The 16,734-nt window shown below is 35.5% G+C and overlaps 1 protein-coding gene across 1 annotated transcript in view; it reads right to left on the minus strand.

The window, feature by feature from the left end:
* TPO (thyroid peroxidase) overlaps positions 1-16,107 on the minus strand; it is a 31,630-nt gene extending 15,523 nt beyond the window's left edge. Inside the window, 6 exon segments of the mRNA XM_042889101.1 lie at positions 1,778-1,907; positions 6,328-6,460; positions 8,720-8,889; positions 14,306-14,387; positions 15,810-15,865; positions 16,010-16,107. Of these exon segments, the coding sequence (XP_042745035.1) occupies positions 1,778-1,907; positions 6,328-6,460; positions 8,720-8,889; positions 14,306-14,387; positions 15,810-15,865; positions 16,010-16,107 (669 nt within the window).
* Between the last annotated feature and the right edge of the window lie 627 nt (positions 16,108-16,734).

Consider the following 16,734-nt stretch of genomic DNA (forward strand, 5'->3'; position numbering starts at 1 on the left):
GGACTTGCTAAGAACACCAAGTCTTTATACTGAAATAGTCAAGGGTAAAGACATATGGCACTCATCAGAAATACAACTCCTTATATCAGTATTCGAATAACTTTCATGGTCACAAGTCTCAATTTTTTTCTTCCAGTTAGGAAGATATTCTAATTGGAGTTAAAGTTCTCAACCATGTTGCATTCTATCACTTTACAATGATTCTCAAGCTTCAAAGAATCATAAAATCATAGAATCATAAAATGGCTTAGGTTGGAAGAGATCTTAAAGATCTGTGAGCTCCCACTCCCTAACATGGGCAGAGTTGCCAATCACTAGATCAGGCTGCATGACCTTATCTGCCCTTGAACGTCTCAGGTTGTATTTATACTTTACATTCACTTTATTTATTAGTTTCTTTTTAAAGATTATGAGTAGTTAGTTAATAGTAAAAAAAAAAAAAAAAAAAAAAAAAAAAAAAAAAAAGATGAAATAACGTAAATGGTGAAAAACAGCTATGGTGAAATGTAAATGTTGAAATGTAAAATGTGAAATGTAAATGGTGAAAAACAGGCACTAGTTTTATCATATCTTCCAATTAAAACAGAGTAGCTTTCTGGTTGTCAGATATGATCAAGTTCTATGAAGCCATATAAGGTTTTTTAAATGTGTTTTAATTCACAAGTATGTACTGTAATGAATCTAAAAATAGGCAGTTTGTAAAGCCTGGAAATTTACTTGTGCAAATGTCAGATTTTCCTCTCCAAGCACTAAATCATGTAGTTTAGAGAGAATGTTATTTAATTAATAACGAGTTGCAGGTGACATTAACACTAAATTCTCTTTTTTATCCTTATTAAACACGTGGTGGTTAAAATAACAAGATTTTGAGCCCATTAAAAGTCAAGTCTCAAGAAATGATGACAATCCAGGAATACTAAGTCTAGTTCAAATCATTGTACACTGCAATGGGAATTTTTCACTCAGTCCCCTTCGCAGATACATTTCATTCAAACTCTCCTCCCCGCTATTTGCTAAGCATACAGGCTTCAAAGATTTGTAAATACTGCAAAGTCTTCTTAGTTTAGTAAACTGAACTTTCTGAAAAATAAAATTCTGGTTTGATAGTAATATTTTTCAACTAAGGTATGTTATTCAAGGTGGCAACATTGTGCATTTGTACACATATAATACATATAGATTACACGTGTTGTATATGTGGTATATTTATTTAGTCAACAGCCATTCTTGTCCTCCTTTCCTGAATAAGGAGTCATGAAGTCATCAGCAAAATTATGTAGGAACAAAATTCTGGAAATCAAGTGGTGCAACTTTATGTTAGAAGAAGGAAATAGGCTATTTAGAGCTCCAAGAGCATCAAGCTCTTGGCTCTCAGAGATTTCCAATGAGGGATACTCCAGTAGTAGTCTAGTTAGTTTATTGTGACATTTAATTTTTCTCACAGCAAAGCATTTTTCTTATATCAAGAAAAATATGGAGCAACTTGTAGCTGTTGGCTCTTGCTTTGCCAGTGTGCATCACGGTGAAAAAGTACCTTCCTCCTTCTGTAATGCCCTCTTCAGGATGAGAGTACTGTGTCTAGGTCTATCATCTGGTTCCTTTCCTCAAGGCTGAGCAATAACCCTATGTCCACCGGTTGCTCTGCAACTGAAGGGAATCCTGCCTACTCTTTCTATGGTCCAACTTCTTTTGCTGTTTGATTTACAGATGTTAATGGAGGCTTTTTTTTGTGACAGATACGTTTATGGCCAATGTTTCACTTGGTATACTTTCTAACCAGGGGTAGCTGGACTCCATTGTATCGAACGCTGGGATCCCATCCTCGAGGTTGACTGAGTCCATCTTCATAGATTGGTGGGAGCCATCTAGCCAAGGCTGTGTTGGATGCTCCCCATCTAGTATGTTCCCTGGGAAAAAAAGAAAACCAAAAAATTGCGCACAAAGAACTTTCACCTCTCAATAATTCTGAATATAAAATAATTGTCAGCCACAGGACAATATTTCATTGTAACAAGATGTTCAGATAATGTTCTTGGCAAAGGAATCAATTATTGGTCTTCACATATGCCAACATCAATTTAACAAGAAGGGATGCTATCTGACTCATGTTTCTAATTTATGTTGGCTACCTTTTGACGTCTTTGAAATACTTGCCCATGTTCTGACTTCCTGATAATGAAATTACATTCCTATGGAGTCAGAAATACTGTTAAGGGCTTTCGCATTTTTGAAAAGATGCTTGTTCAGAGTGATAGCTTGGGAATCGAGATTTAGGAGAATATGATGGAATCTTACTATAAAAGCGAAGAAAGCTGAAAAGAAAAAATGGGTACTAGTCATACAGAGGTGACCATTTAACAAGATCTCAGAAGAAAGAGGAATTAAAGGAGAATGATGCCTTAAATTGTTGGATTCAGTAGCAGAGCTCTTACTGGTTGCGTTTGGGATTTTTTTGGGAAGGCCTGTGAACAAGCCTAAGCTCTGCTATGCATTTAGTTGTTAAAATCATCCAGTGTTTCTCCAATCAACAACTGGCTGTGCACACCTTGGGATTAGTGCAGGCCAGATTTCTATGCTGCAGTCAGCCTTTTTGGAAGAAGGTAGGAGTGTAAAATCACTCAGACATGAGTTTAAGTGCAAAAGAATGTAGTTAGCATTAAAGTCATCCTTGATTAAATAGTCATGAAATTATTCATGGTCTTTTCATTTATTAGTTCAGTCATTGAGTCTTGGGCTTGACCCAGTTAATTTTCCTACTATCGTGAAAATTTCTATTGCATTTTCCCTAAGAGGAGAATATTTTAGGTTTTTTTAATGTTTGTCAATTTTCTTCACATGATCTGTGCAGTATGTTTTATTATATATTGCTAAATATATGATATTAACAAGAAATACAATTTTAGAAATGTATGCATTGATTTCTGACAGCAGAAATATAGCATGTTACAGCAAGTTTGTATTTCTATTGAGTACTAAAGAGAGAGCAGTTACTTTATTAATCCTTCATTGATCTTTAGCTCACTGATATGACTCAATTTGCCTAGTAATATGATAGAATAATGCACTTAATTATCCACAATAATTCACATTTGAAGGTTGAAGTATGTTTCAACAAGGCATTCAAATTAGTTACAGTTGATTTATCTTTATTGAAATTGCATAAAATGCTGCACATAGTGTAGTGCTATTTCACTCAATTAAAAATAATGAAATGTTAATTTTGCTGCTTAACTAGTGATTTTTCTCCTGATTGTTTTTATATTGTAGCAGCTCACTGGAATGCTACTTTATTAAAACCCGGCATCTCGGATGCCTTGTTATTATTCTATTAAACATGTTGATGTCTTGGAATCTTGCATGAGTTATAAATGTTTTAACTAGGGTAGATGAAATAATGAGAATTTGGTATCATTATACACATAAAGTAGTCAAATTTGATAATGATTCATTCTGTTTCTGGGAAGTGGAACTTTTCCTTCACTTGTGAAACAGTAGAATTACACTATCTGGATATTGCTTTGACTCCCTTAGGTGGAAACTGGAATTTTGAGATACTGCTTACTATCCAGATTTATGTCTTTCGAATGACACCTAGCTTCTATTTAAGTGAAGCTGCCATTCAAATGAAAACATCTCAATTTCTTTTCCTAGTCAATGGATTCAGTCCAGATTGGACATTCTTCACTCTGGATGTACCGTATTCAAATCCATAATTCCTACAGTATTAGAGCTTAAAAGTAACCATCAGGTACTTGCCTGATAAAATTATTAAAATCACAAAAATGAAACAAAAATCTGACAGATAAATTTTCTCCTAGATACTCAAATAGCAAGCTCAAAAAATTTTTATATAGTTATCTAGACTTCTGGCATCAGCCCAGAAAAAGAGTGCCATCCTGTCATTCTGTACTATCTCTCACTATCAGGAACAACTCAACACACAATCTTGCAGTAGAAATATCAGTATCTCAGAAAGGTAAGATTGGAGGACATTAATTTGCACTATGAGATGCCTTTCTTTTAGTATCTGTAATTTCTCTACCTTTGAATCTCTTTCATTGCCCTAAACATTAAAAAAAAAAAAAAAAAAAAAAAAAAAAAAAAAAAAAAAAAAAAAAAATCAACAAAACAAACAAGCAAACAAACAAAAACCCACCACAAATCAATGCAGTTAGCTGGGATAAAAATGAACAAACAGAGGAAACCAACTTTGGCATTCCTTATCTTCCAGTTTTCGTAATTATTACTGTACATTTAATTTGCTTATTATCCATACGTAAGCCTTCAGACACACAAAAACGTAACATTTGTTGATACGTGTTAGTGAATGAGGATAATTATGGGAATGTTTAATGTCACGACAATATTCTCCATGCTCATGCTGTTCTGTTATGCCTTTGTTCTAGAAATTTTATGGAGAAATAAACTAGCAGAATAAATATTTTGTAATTGTGCTGATTTGTTCCAAATATGCAAATTGATTAAGCAAGGAATCTGTTAAGAGATTCCAAGCTCACTTTTAAATATATTTAACCACTTTTGCTGTCGTTGTTGTTGTTATTTTTTCTTTTTTTCTTACAGGCCAATTAATTTTGTGAATGTGAATTTTGTTTTTAAATGCTACCTAAAAATGCAGGATTTTCTGACCTAAAGCACAGTTGTACATTGCTACCGGGTAACTAAAATCGTTAATATAATTAAATGCTTTCCACTTGAAATTGCAGCTATAAAACAGGGAAAACTATGGACCAGTAGTTTTCGTTAATGTTTGAAGTTTTCAGCTGGCTTACGTTATAGAATTTGTTGTTTACATTACAGTATAATGAACCTTTTCAGATGCTGCTTACTTCAGTAAATCTTGAGGTACCCACAGAGTTTTAGACTAAGGTCTAACCTTATGGTTTCAAAGTCTCTATTTTTTATTTTTTGTTACCTTGCATCTTCTACAGATGTTTTAAGTGAAGAGTCAAAAATAAGACAAATGTGAGATATAGTTTAAACACTGGTTTGCTACAATCATACAACTATACAAAGTAGAAAACACCAACTGAAGACTAACCAGACTTAGTGGATCAGTTACTCCAGCCAAGTTTAGAAACATCTTTACACATCCTTGTATTAGTCAAGTTATCACAGAGAAAACAATTTTTTAATTTTCCCTCAACGGTTATTCTCTCCTGAAATGAAGAGAAAGACCTCAGTAACAAAGCCTGCATATTAGAAGCTTCAGCTGTGTGCTTATATTTGGCTGCTTGGCCACTGTTTTCAAGCACCAACAGAGTTATCAGGGCAAATATTATACCAACTGTTATTTCAGATTCCAAGCCTGGGGAAATTCACGTATATCCAGATAGATTTATAACATTGATGCATATCGGGTTGTGTTCTTTTGACAAAGAGCTTAACATACACATTCCTTATAAATGACTTGTGATGCAGAAATACTGATTCATCTCATTAAAACTGAGTGATTTAATAATAAAAGTGCAGAATGTTACCACTGTTCAGTCACCACACTGAATGCCTTAACCTGTGTAATGCTAATCGTCTTCCATTTACAGCTCTGCAGTAGCATATGATTGCAGCCTGACTTCATTTGTGACCTTAAGCCTAGGTATCCTGAGGGTAAATATAAATACCATTTATCCTTATACTTGAAAGGTCTCTTATTCTCCTTTTTATATCCTTACTGTATTGAAGTATTTTGAAAATACAATACATTAAGGTGAGTGTTGTAGGAAACAATCCTGATTTATATCAGAGTACAAGTGGACTAATAAGTAAACAGTAAACATTCAGCCAATCAGCACATTCATAAAAATGGAAATGTAAAACTAAATATATCACCTAGAATTTTTATGTGTATATTCACTAAGCATTAAAGTTGCAAGAGAATAAAAAAATGAGAATCTGTTTGATTTTCTTATTGCTCACTGTGAAGAAGTAATTCATTATGTTCGATATTGCCCTAATTTAATGAAAGATGGAAGTTGGGTTAGAATTCAATCTATTTTATGTAGAAAATGACATCTACTGAATAAGTCCACCCTATGTTTAAAGCTCTTTACATAATCTTAGAAGCTTTCAAAGGGAGCTGCTCTGCAAAAATTAGTGTACTAAATTTGAGATGAAGAGTCTCTACCCTAGGAGCTTTAAGAGGCACCTCATTTAGAGAGACACTGATTTTAAATGATTTAACTCATCCATCCAGTTTTTCTTGGAAAAATAAATTATTGAGTTTAAAGAAAAAGAAAGAGAAAGAAAGAGGGAAAGAAAGGAAGACAGAAAAAGGAAAGATTTTCAGGGCATAATCCTTATCATACATACCTGTTATTGCAGGCACCAGTGATGAGTCGATATTTATTAGCTAAGCAATTGTTTGGACATTTTGGAGGCAACATGTAAGGCAGACATCCAGAAATGTTAGCAATCATAGTAAGCAGATCAGCTGATAAAAGATCTGTAAGAAAGAACCCAAATATTCTGTTGATATATGGCTTCTATGGGAGAAAATACATTATTGTCAGCAGCAATAACAGCATTTGCTTTTCTTTCTAGGAAAGAGCATTAGTTATACGCGCTGCAGTAGGTAGTCTTAGAGACTTAGAGGAGATAAGAAGTGAAGCGGAAGAGCTATTTTTATTATCTCATGAGTAGAGAATGAAATGGAAGCCATCCATCTATAGCTGAGAACTGAGGTGGACCTTCTTTCTCTCCTTTAATCTTCTCCTCTCTGCGTGCTCTTCTCTTTCCATGCATTGTGGTCACATCGTTTGGCCAGTCCACATAGTTAAAATAAAGGTGTAAAACAATGTTGTTGAGAAGCAGATGCATATACCAATGAACAAAAACTTGGGACTGGAAGGATGCTGAAATTTAGAGTGAGGATGGCTGACTGTATAGCTATGTTCAGAGTGGGAGAGGAACAGAATTATTACCCAGAATTTGAGGGCTAGGGAAAAACAGGCTGCATTTCTTTCATGTCAACGCTCCCAGTGTGAGTTCTGGCAACCTTTCTCACACACACTGTATGTAAATACACATAGTGCAAGCTGGAATTAAAGATGTAAATGAAGGAAAAGCAACATCCTTCCTGAAACTCTTGCCTTTCAAACTGACTGTAACCCTCATGTGACAAAGCAAAATAGCAGAAGCAGAAATGACTATTGCACCTTCCTCCTTACTGCTTCAGGTCAACCAGTTCCACCACTTATCTGTTCTGCTCATTCAACCTTGATCTAAACTGATTTAGTCCATTAATCAAGTGAAAAATGCAAGTCAGAAACAAACAAACAAAGAAAAAAGGTTCAAGAGTCAAATCATCTGAAAAATGTTTCACTGAGCAACTAGAATCTGTGCAAGGTAGTGGTGAGAACAGAGAGAAAGAATGGGTTGCTTAACCAGCTATATAATGTTGCTATTATGCCCTAGCTACCCATGTTAAATCTGTGGGTACAGATGCATTCACGTGTTAGTTCAGGTTCAAAGTCATGCTCAGAATCCAATTCCCACCATCAGTGTATTGATTCATATGTTTGCTTTAAAATGTTTTGTTCTTTGTTTCGCAGAAAACTACCCTTTGACATGGGAAAAAAAAAAAAAAAAAAAAAAAAAAAAGCATTGGATTTATCCAACTTCTGTGCAAATTGCTCTAGTTCTGTACATTTATGAGTTTTGTACACTTTGTGACTTAAAAATTCTAGTTCTTTTGAAACTGTACCAGTAGAAAGATCACTGTATCAACTGTGAGTCTGTAAATGTCTAAATATACACATCTATAAACAGAAATATGTGTAGTTCTACGAAAGCCCCATTCATTTAGTAAGCCAGATGTTTCCTCAAGAAAGAAAAAGAAAAAAAAAAAAAAAAAAAAGAAGAAAAAAGATAATTGTAGATCTTTGTGTTTGTCTACAACACTCTAATGCTTTGATATCTTGAAAAATATTGCCATGGTATAATATCAAGATGAAGAATAGAGATTATAAATCTCCAGCTTGCTTTAAGTAAAGGAATTAAATTTTGAAGGAAAAAAAGAATCTGAATTTTTGGCTTTCCTGACATCAGGGACTCATCTTGAAATTAATCTTGAAGTTCATCTTGAACAGCAACAAGTACTTTCCTTAGATATTATACATCACTGAACTTTCTTTATTACCTTCTTTTATTTCTCCATCTAACATAAAAAATAAAAAATAAAAACAAACAAACAAACAAAAAAACAGTTGAAATATAAACAAAGTGATTGCAACTACAATATATCATTAAATTAATTTTTAAAATATGAAAACATTTTCTTAAAATGAGCTATCAGTAAGACCATCTATTTCCAGAGGTGATATATTTCAAAGTGCCAGTGTCCTAGAGTGATAGGAATATTTTGCTTGTAAGCTCTTTGTCTCAGAAGCACTAAACCCAAAAATATTTCACTATCAACAAGAAGTTTGCAACAATGCGGATATGAAATATGGTCCTGAGTTCACATGATGCCAATAGCAAAGTGCTGCTCTCCTCAACTGTAGGAACACAGTCAACTCTTCAGTAAAGAAAAATGTGAAACAGTGGCAACATGGGGTGCTTTTAAGAAGAACAGAAAGAGCATCCTGGCCCCAGGATGTCGACAAGATACCTGCCTAACGTAAAAAATAAACAAAGTTAGTACAATTTTAATCTAAAAGACAATATTGAAGAAATCAACAGGGATTTTTACTGATTTGTTTACCAGCTGGATGCAAAGAACGCTTGTGCTTCTGGCAAACATTTTGTTTCAGCACTTGAATTGACATTTCCATTCGTTCTGCTGCTTGGGAAATATCTTGACTGTCTTGTTCAGGAAATTTTGAGAAGGCCAGCAGTGAGGTAGGACTTGCTATTCCCTTTCCTTGGCTATTTCTATAATAAAAATAAAACAATAGACTCATCAATCGGTGTACTTGTCTATGCTGGGTATATTCTAAGTTGAGGTATAACTTGATTAAAGGATGTGCTGGGAAAGAAAAATAAAAACTACATTTTTACTTTGTTTTGCAAGGAGAATTCTGGAAAGGACCCTTTTGTTCAGCACACAAAACAGTACTGAAGTTTGTGTGAAGCTGTCAGGATGGAACAGAAACTGGTATGCTGGACAAAGCCTGCAGCACAAAGTAGCTGAGAAGACTCATGCAGAATAATCACAGTATAGAACCCCTCTGCTGATATCTGAGTATGCTTCATTTTTATGTAACATGTAATATCACTGACCACCTCAGTCATTACAAATAGATTCATAACTTGCCCTGTCACCAAGGAAAAAACCACAATAGTCTAGATGCTCTCTGCATCTGACAATTAGAAATGTGTCTCCTCTCAGAAATATTCCAAACACCTGTCTCATAGTGACTAGCTGTAGATAGAGTTTCAGCATTTAGTTTAGCAGGAGTTAATTATACAGTTACATGGCAATATGTTACTTAACCAGTCTGATCTTACCTTTAACTTTTAGCAGTTTATGTTTGATTAGACATCTTTTCAACTTCAACATAAGAAAAACAGAATCACAGAAACATAGAATGGTTTGGGTTTGAAGGCATTTTAAATATCACCTAGTTCCAAACTCCTTGCCAATGGAAGGGACACCTTCCACTAGACCAAGTTGCTCAAAATCCATCCAAATGGGCCTCGAGTATTTCCACTGATGGGGCATCCACAACTTCTCTTGGCAACATGCTCCAGTGTCTCATCACACTTAGAGTGAAGAATTTCTTCCTTATATCTATTTAAATCTATCTTCTTTCATTTTAAAGCCATTACCTCTTATCCTAGAACTATATGCCCATGTAAACAGTCACTATCCAGTTTTCTTGTAGATATCCTTTAGGCACTTGTAAGGCCACCATGTGGTCTGTGAGAACCATCTCTTCTACAGGCTGACTAACCCCCCCACCCTCAGCCTTACTACATAAGGAAATAACTCCAGCTCTGTGATCATCACGTCACTCCTCTGGACTCACTCCAGCAGGCTCACGTCCTTCTATCTCCAAAGGCATGGAATGTACCCTCAGCAAGTTTGCTGATGATATGAAGCTGGGAGGATTGGCTGACACATCAAAAGGCTGTGCTGCCATTCAGTGTGGCCTGAACAGACTGGAGAGCAGGGAGAAGGTGGGGAACCTTAAGGGGCTTAACAAGAACAAGTGCAGCATCCTACATCATACATGATACATACATAAGTCCAGCGGAGGGCCACAAAGATGGTGAAGGGCCTGGAGCATCTCTCCTATGAGGAAAGGCTGAGTGAACTGGGTCTGTTCAGCCTTGAGAAAAGAAGACTGAGAGGGGACCTGATCCAGGTCTATAAATATCTAAGGTGTGGGGGGCAGAATGGCGAGGCTGGACTCTTTTCAGTGGTGAGTGGAGACAGGACAAGGGGAAATGGCCAGAAACTGGAGCATAGGAAGTTCTGCACAAACATGCGCAAGAACTTCTTTACAGTGAGGGTGACGGAGCACTGGAACTGGCTGCCCAGGGAGGTGGTGGAGTCTCCTTCTCTGGAGATGTTCAAGACCTGCCTGGATGCCTACCTGTGCTACCTGGTGTAGGGAACCTGCTTTGACAGGGGGGTTGGACTCGATGATCTCAGGAGGTCCCTTCCAACCCCTACAATTCTGTGATTCTGTGATTCTGTGATCTGGGGACTAATAACCTCATGCTTCAGTACAGTCTGGAGGATGACATGCTAGAAAGTACAGGGATCCTTCTCCTGTGGAGAAGGACCTGGGTGTCCTGGTGAATAACAGGATGACCATGAATCAGCAGTGTGCTCCTGTGGCCAAGACGGCCAATGGTATTCTGGGGTAAGTTATAAGGAGTGGTCAGCAGGTCGAGGTGATCCTCACTCTTTACTCTGCCCTGATGACACCACATCTGGGATACTGTGTTTAGCTCTGGACTCCCCGATTCAAGGAAGAAGGATGGAGAATTTCTAGAGAGAATCCAGTGGAGGAACACAAAGATTGTTAGAGGCCTAGAGCACCTCACTTATGAAGAAAGGCTGAGGGAGCTGGGACTGTTCAACCTGGAGAAGAGAAGACTGAGAGGGGATCTTGTCAATGCTTATACATGCCTACTGGGTGGGAGTAAAGTGACCTTAAAGGCTTTTCTAGATGTTGAATGTGTCCTTGATACAAGAGTCTTAACGATCTCAATCATCCTTCACACAGAAACTATTCCTGTCCTATGAGGAAAAGACCATGAAAATTCTTCTAACTGAAGCTATTCTTCTCCTCAGCAGTTTATTCTTCAAGTTTTTGACATATAGTTAGGAATTTTGCTGGGAATCTGGAGTATTAGAAGTCCTGAAACTAGTTAGTCAGAAGTTAAAAGAAAGATGCCACAATCAAATGCAAGAACTAGGGCTTAGTATTTCATACTCACATAAGGAAAATATTGGTCATACATCATGTAAAAAAATATGCATGAACATACTCTCTCTCAGAGTATGAAACATTTATCTCAGAGAAATGAAACATTTCTCTATCAGTAAGTTACATGACAACCTCTGTAAAAATTAGCTACAACAAAAACACAAAACCAACCTCTCTTAAGGACAAGGTATGCCCCATACATCTTCTTCAACCTTTTTTTCTAATCTTATAAACTGTGTAAGATTATCCCAGTGGTTATTATTTTGTCAAACTTCTCTTTTCTTGCCTCTTTCCACCTCCTAATTCAATGTGTTCATGCTTCTAGCTCATACTCATGCTCTTAGAGATGAGCTCTGATTCTGGAAGGAGATGCTGTTTTTGTCACTAATTTAAAAAAAAAAAAAAAAAAAAAAAGTTGTATTGATAATTTGTAATGAACAAGTAGCCCCATGAAGCTAATGACCTGTGATATTATTATTATTTGGAAGATGAGAGATATGTGGGAGGAAGATAGTTTATATTTGCCAGATGTTCAGATACTGAGTCTCACTGCAGATCAACTAATCAATTAAAATATTAAGCATATTATTACAAGCATATCTATATGCACAAAATAAATTCTCCAAAGTACAAGCTATACATTGTCATCCAGCATCTGGTATTCTGTTTTTGAGATTTCTTTCTCTCTTGAATTAATGTATTTATAAAGCAATTTTTTTTAGAGATTCTAAAGCCAGAACAAATGCCTTAGACATTTGCTGTCATCTGATCTCCCATAACATCAGCACTGTGTAGAATATAAAGGGAGTATCTTTTGTTTGTTCTCAAAATACATATGTAGATGGCTACTGTTGCTCTAAGACCAGGGTGGCACTGACTAAAGTATGATGCCAAGTGGGTTTCTGCAACTATACAACTATAACAATGGATTTGAAACATAGAAGTTGATTTTGCAATTCATTATGCACATAGTCTCATGGATAGCCAGTTCAAGTTGGCACAAATAGGGAACAAATACAATAAAACATTTTAAGGTGGAGGTTTTACAGTTGAAATGTGGTAAACAAACAATTCAGGAATTCAAGTGATTATATTAAACAGCTGATGTGAGAAAACCTACTTGTTCAGTTCAATCACAATTCAAGGTTAAACTGAGGTCTGTGGAAAAAAAAAACAGTTATTTTGTCTCAGACATCTTGTAGCTCAGACCCCTAGATCACGAATTCACCAACCATCACCAACATACTGTACATGGAATGATTAAGAGTTTTCTCATTCTAACCTGAAAAAATACTGCCTTTTCATCTCAGAACTGCCTTTTCAGTCTCACAGACAGCACTGAGCTCATCTGTATTGCACTGTAGTTTCTTTCAATTATTTGTAAGCCAAAGTAAAATGAGTTTTCACAGTGCTGCAACCTCTATAACTTCCAGAATTTCAAATACGCAGTCAGATGTACTTCTTTCCTGTTTTTAGCCTTTGTGCTGACTAAAGCTTTAATTCAAGTATATAGCATTCTTTGTTACAAAGGGAAAAAGCTCTTGCAGCTTTAGATTGATATGATATAAAAATGCAGAATTATATAATTTAAGGAGTTAAACATATTCCTTCCTCGAGATAATAATGAGATTAGATAATAGTTCAGTTCTCAGTACTTTGCAAAGTACCAAGGACTTTTGTCTAAGAGGCAGGTGTTGAGCACGTATACCAGGCTGGATTAAAACAACAAGAAGTCTCTCAATGAGCTGATTAAACCCACAAGGAACTGAATTAAATAAGAGCATGCAACAGAAATACTTTTCACTTCTGGCAATGTTCATTTTTAACAGTCCTGTTATTCTACACCAGTTAACACAAGAGCAAATTATATTCTTATGGACAGGTTTCTAACACTGGAACAGGACACTTGTGCCTCTGATTGCACAAAACAGGAAAGCATGTGCTTTAGTATTGATACTAAGGCACATATTTGGATGCTCTGCTGACAGTGCAAGCCTTTGGCTGCTTGCAGATTTAAATCTAAACTGCAAACGACATAAACAGTTCACACATTGCTTTTACTAGCAATGTTGTACCCAAGAAATATCCAAAGATTAAAAACAATTCCTGTCAGATCAAATGCTTAATTTAAGTTTTGGATATTGATCTAATTTTCAAGTGCTGCTGTCAAAACAGGAAAGGAAAGGAAAGGGGAAGGGGAAGAAAGGAGAGAGAAGGAAAAGGAGGAGAGGGTAAAGGAAGGGAGGAAAAAAGGAGAAGGGAAAAATCTTATTTGTTTGCCTTTTCTGTAATATTTATTTCTCAGTATAATTATTACTGGAGCATCTCTCCTATGAGGAAAGGCTGAGAGAGCTGGGACTCAGCCTGGAGAACAGGTGGCTCAAAGGGGGTCTGTAAGTACCAATAAGGAGAGCGAAAATAGAATGGAGCCAGGTTCTTTTGATTGGTACCCAGTGCCAGTATGAGAACAAACTGGAAGATGACAGGTTTTGTCTGTGCACCAGGAACACTTTCGTGCTGCATGGTGATGGAGTACTGGCACAGACAGCCCAGAGGCTGTGGGATCTCCTTGGAGATGCCCCAAATCCACCTGGATGTGGTGCAGTACGCTGCTCTGGGTGTCCCTACTGGGGCAGGAGCTGTGCTAAATGCCAACCTCAGACAGTATGTGACTGCTACTATTATTAAGGCTTTTAAAGGGACCTCTTCAAAATAGGAACTATGTATAATGCCATACTTCATATCCTATATATTCATATATCCAGTATTTTGAGTGAAGTTGAAAAGTCCAGTGAATCAGTGATTTATCTGGGGTGACTATACAGTTTCACTTTTATCAAACTTATATTAGGAAAGCCTTTTGCTGAATAAATTCACTTTTTATTTTTTTATTTTATTTTTTTTACCTTTTCAGAGCATACTGTGTAGCATAATCCACCAAATTAGAAGCCTTCTGGATAGCCTCAGTAATGCAGTTATCTTCACTTTCTTCTCAACAGAAAGACAAAACAATAATATATATATATATATAAATACATTTAAAAAACAAATAGGTTTGCAATATTGTCATATGCAATTATTCCCCATTAAACATATCTCCATTATTTAATGCTGTGTTTTCTGATCTTTCTGAAAAGCAAGGTAAGAGTAGTAAATCAATTCTTCCATAACATATGAAGTGCTAGGCTTTCCTTCATTTTCTTCCAGCATAAACCCAGCTACATACATTGTGTAGTACCACACTTACAGGTCAATCTGAAAATGTGGTGTTATGTGAGGATTATGCTCTGTAGCTTCATATATATGTTGCATAAGGCTGTTCTTGGACTGAAAGGACAAGTCTGAGTTCTCCTCAGGTATCACGAGCCATTCATGTGATTCATTTAATGTTAATCCGGTATGTTACATTTGAAAATGCTTTGAAGTCTAAATTAAAAATTGAGACTGATCTTTATAGTTTACACAGACTTAGAATTTAATATTGCAAGATTTTTAATCAAGGGTTTTTGTCTCTGAGAAATATATTTTGCTTATAGTATTTTTCATCGTGTGATATTGATTTAGTCTCTAATCTACAAAAGAAAATCCATCTTCTATACCTGAATTCCACTCTCTCTCATTCTTTTTCATTTATTCATATACTCATTTTGTGTTAACTAACTTAAAAATATAACCTCATTTTAAACAATGCAATTTAAATTAATTTAAAGAAATTAATACAGGAGCATCAAACAGAAAATCCCCTGTAGAAAACCAATCTGATCCTATTTCACAGAGATGGTCCAAAATCTATTTACCATCTAAAGTAATGTCTTTGATATTGGTTCAGGGGTTATTTATTTTATAGTCTGGATATAATTGTATTTTACTTTATTTGTGATTCTACAATAACTTCAGATGAAAACATTCCTAAGATCTTTCCCTTCCAAGCCATATCTAACATTTATAAAATCAATTAAGGAAATGTAAATATTGAAAAATAATTGAAAAATAAATATTGAAAAATCCTGTTTTTTCATAATCTTTACTAATGTAAAATCAGCCTTTTGAAGATTATCCTTTCAAAATTCAGTCTTGTATTTATTGTATTAGTCTACCAAATCTCACTGATTTAGATTGATCAGATGTAAAATAAATAGCTCTGGTATTTAAACATATGGGATTTTATCATTTGAACATAGGTGCTTCTGCAGTCTGAGATGCTCTGAAGTCCCTCCAGTAACCAGAGGGTGCTAATGGGAACAGATACATGGAGATGTGCAGCCTTGTGGGACATCAGCAGTGTGCCAGCTGGCACATTGCATGGCAACTGACTGTAGTCCAGAGAGAGACAATCATGCTTCTAAACATTGCAGCTGACATATGGAAGCCACTAAGAAAGTTAAATCACTCTTAGACATACATACATACATAACTGAGATACACTGCATATGCTGTGTTCTCCCTTGTCAAGTGATGAAGATGCACTTGGAAAGCAAGTGCTCATGGAATAATTCTCATGGAAGTCAGATAGAATATTTTGCACATTAAAAAAAAAAAAAAAAAAAAAAAAAAAGAGAAAGAAAGAGAAGATTAAACTGAATTGCTAGATGAAATAAATATGCTGTTACTTACCAAAGAGGACATCTTTGCTTGTCTGAAGGAAAGAGAAGAAAACAGCTGTGAAGGCTATAGCTGCTGAAATTCCCAAAACAATTAACACCTTCATCTAGAAGAAAGAAGAGAGAACTGTTTACAAAATATATACCTTCATTTTCTAGATAATTATAAGCCATATTATAAATAATTTATTGTGCATGGTAAGTTTTGCCATTAAATTATATTTGTAGCCAAATTTTTGAGTATGCTATTGAAATTTAAAATATTCATTTTTAGAAATAATTGTATTTCCTTTTTTTTTTTTCTTTTTTTTTTTCTATTTTCATTTCTTATTAATTTTTTTCCCCTTTGGGAAACTTCTAGCACAAGGAGATATAACACTTTTCTTTACAGCACTATATGTTCTGAAAGCATTAGCAATGCTTAGCCTACATAACAGAAATTAAGCAATATTTTACCATTTATTTTGAACTTCTGTGTCTTAATATCATTTGATCATAATTTTGGGTTACACACAAGATAGTGAAACTGGCCAAACCAGGAATAACAAACGTCTACCAGAACTGTCTATAATTCTGTCCATGTATAACTGTAACATCAAAGCTGTACAACAAATATATTCACATTTCAAATATATGCTACATTTTCCATTTCAGCACACTGGTTTGCTGGTAGCTTTTACAGCAGTGCAAATACATATAGGAATTATCCAAGAAGCAATATTTTTCACATGCTA

This window comes from Lagopus leucura, unplaced genomic scaffold (genome assembly GCF_019238085.1).
Source record: "Lagopus leucura isolate 7727_CA_CO unplaced genomic scaffold, USGS_WTPT01 Super-Scaffold_73, whole genome shotgun sequence".
NCBI classification, from domain to species: Eukaryota; Metazoa; Chordata; class Aves; order Galliformes; family Phasianidae; genus Lagopus; species Lagopus leucura.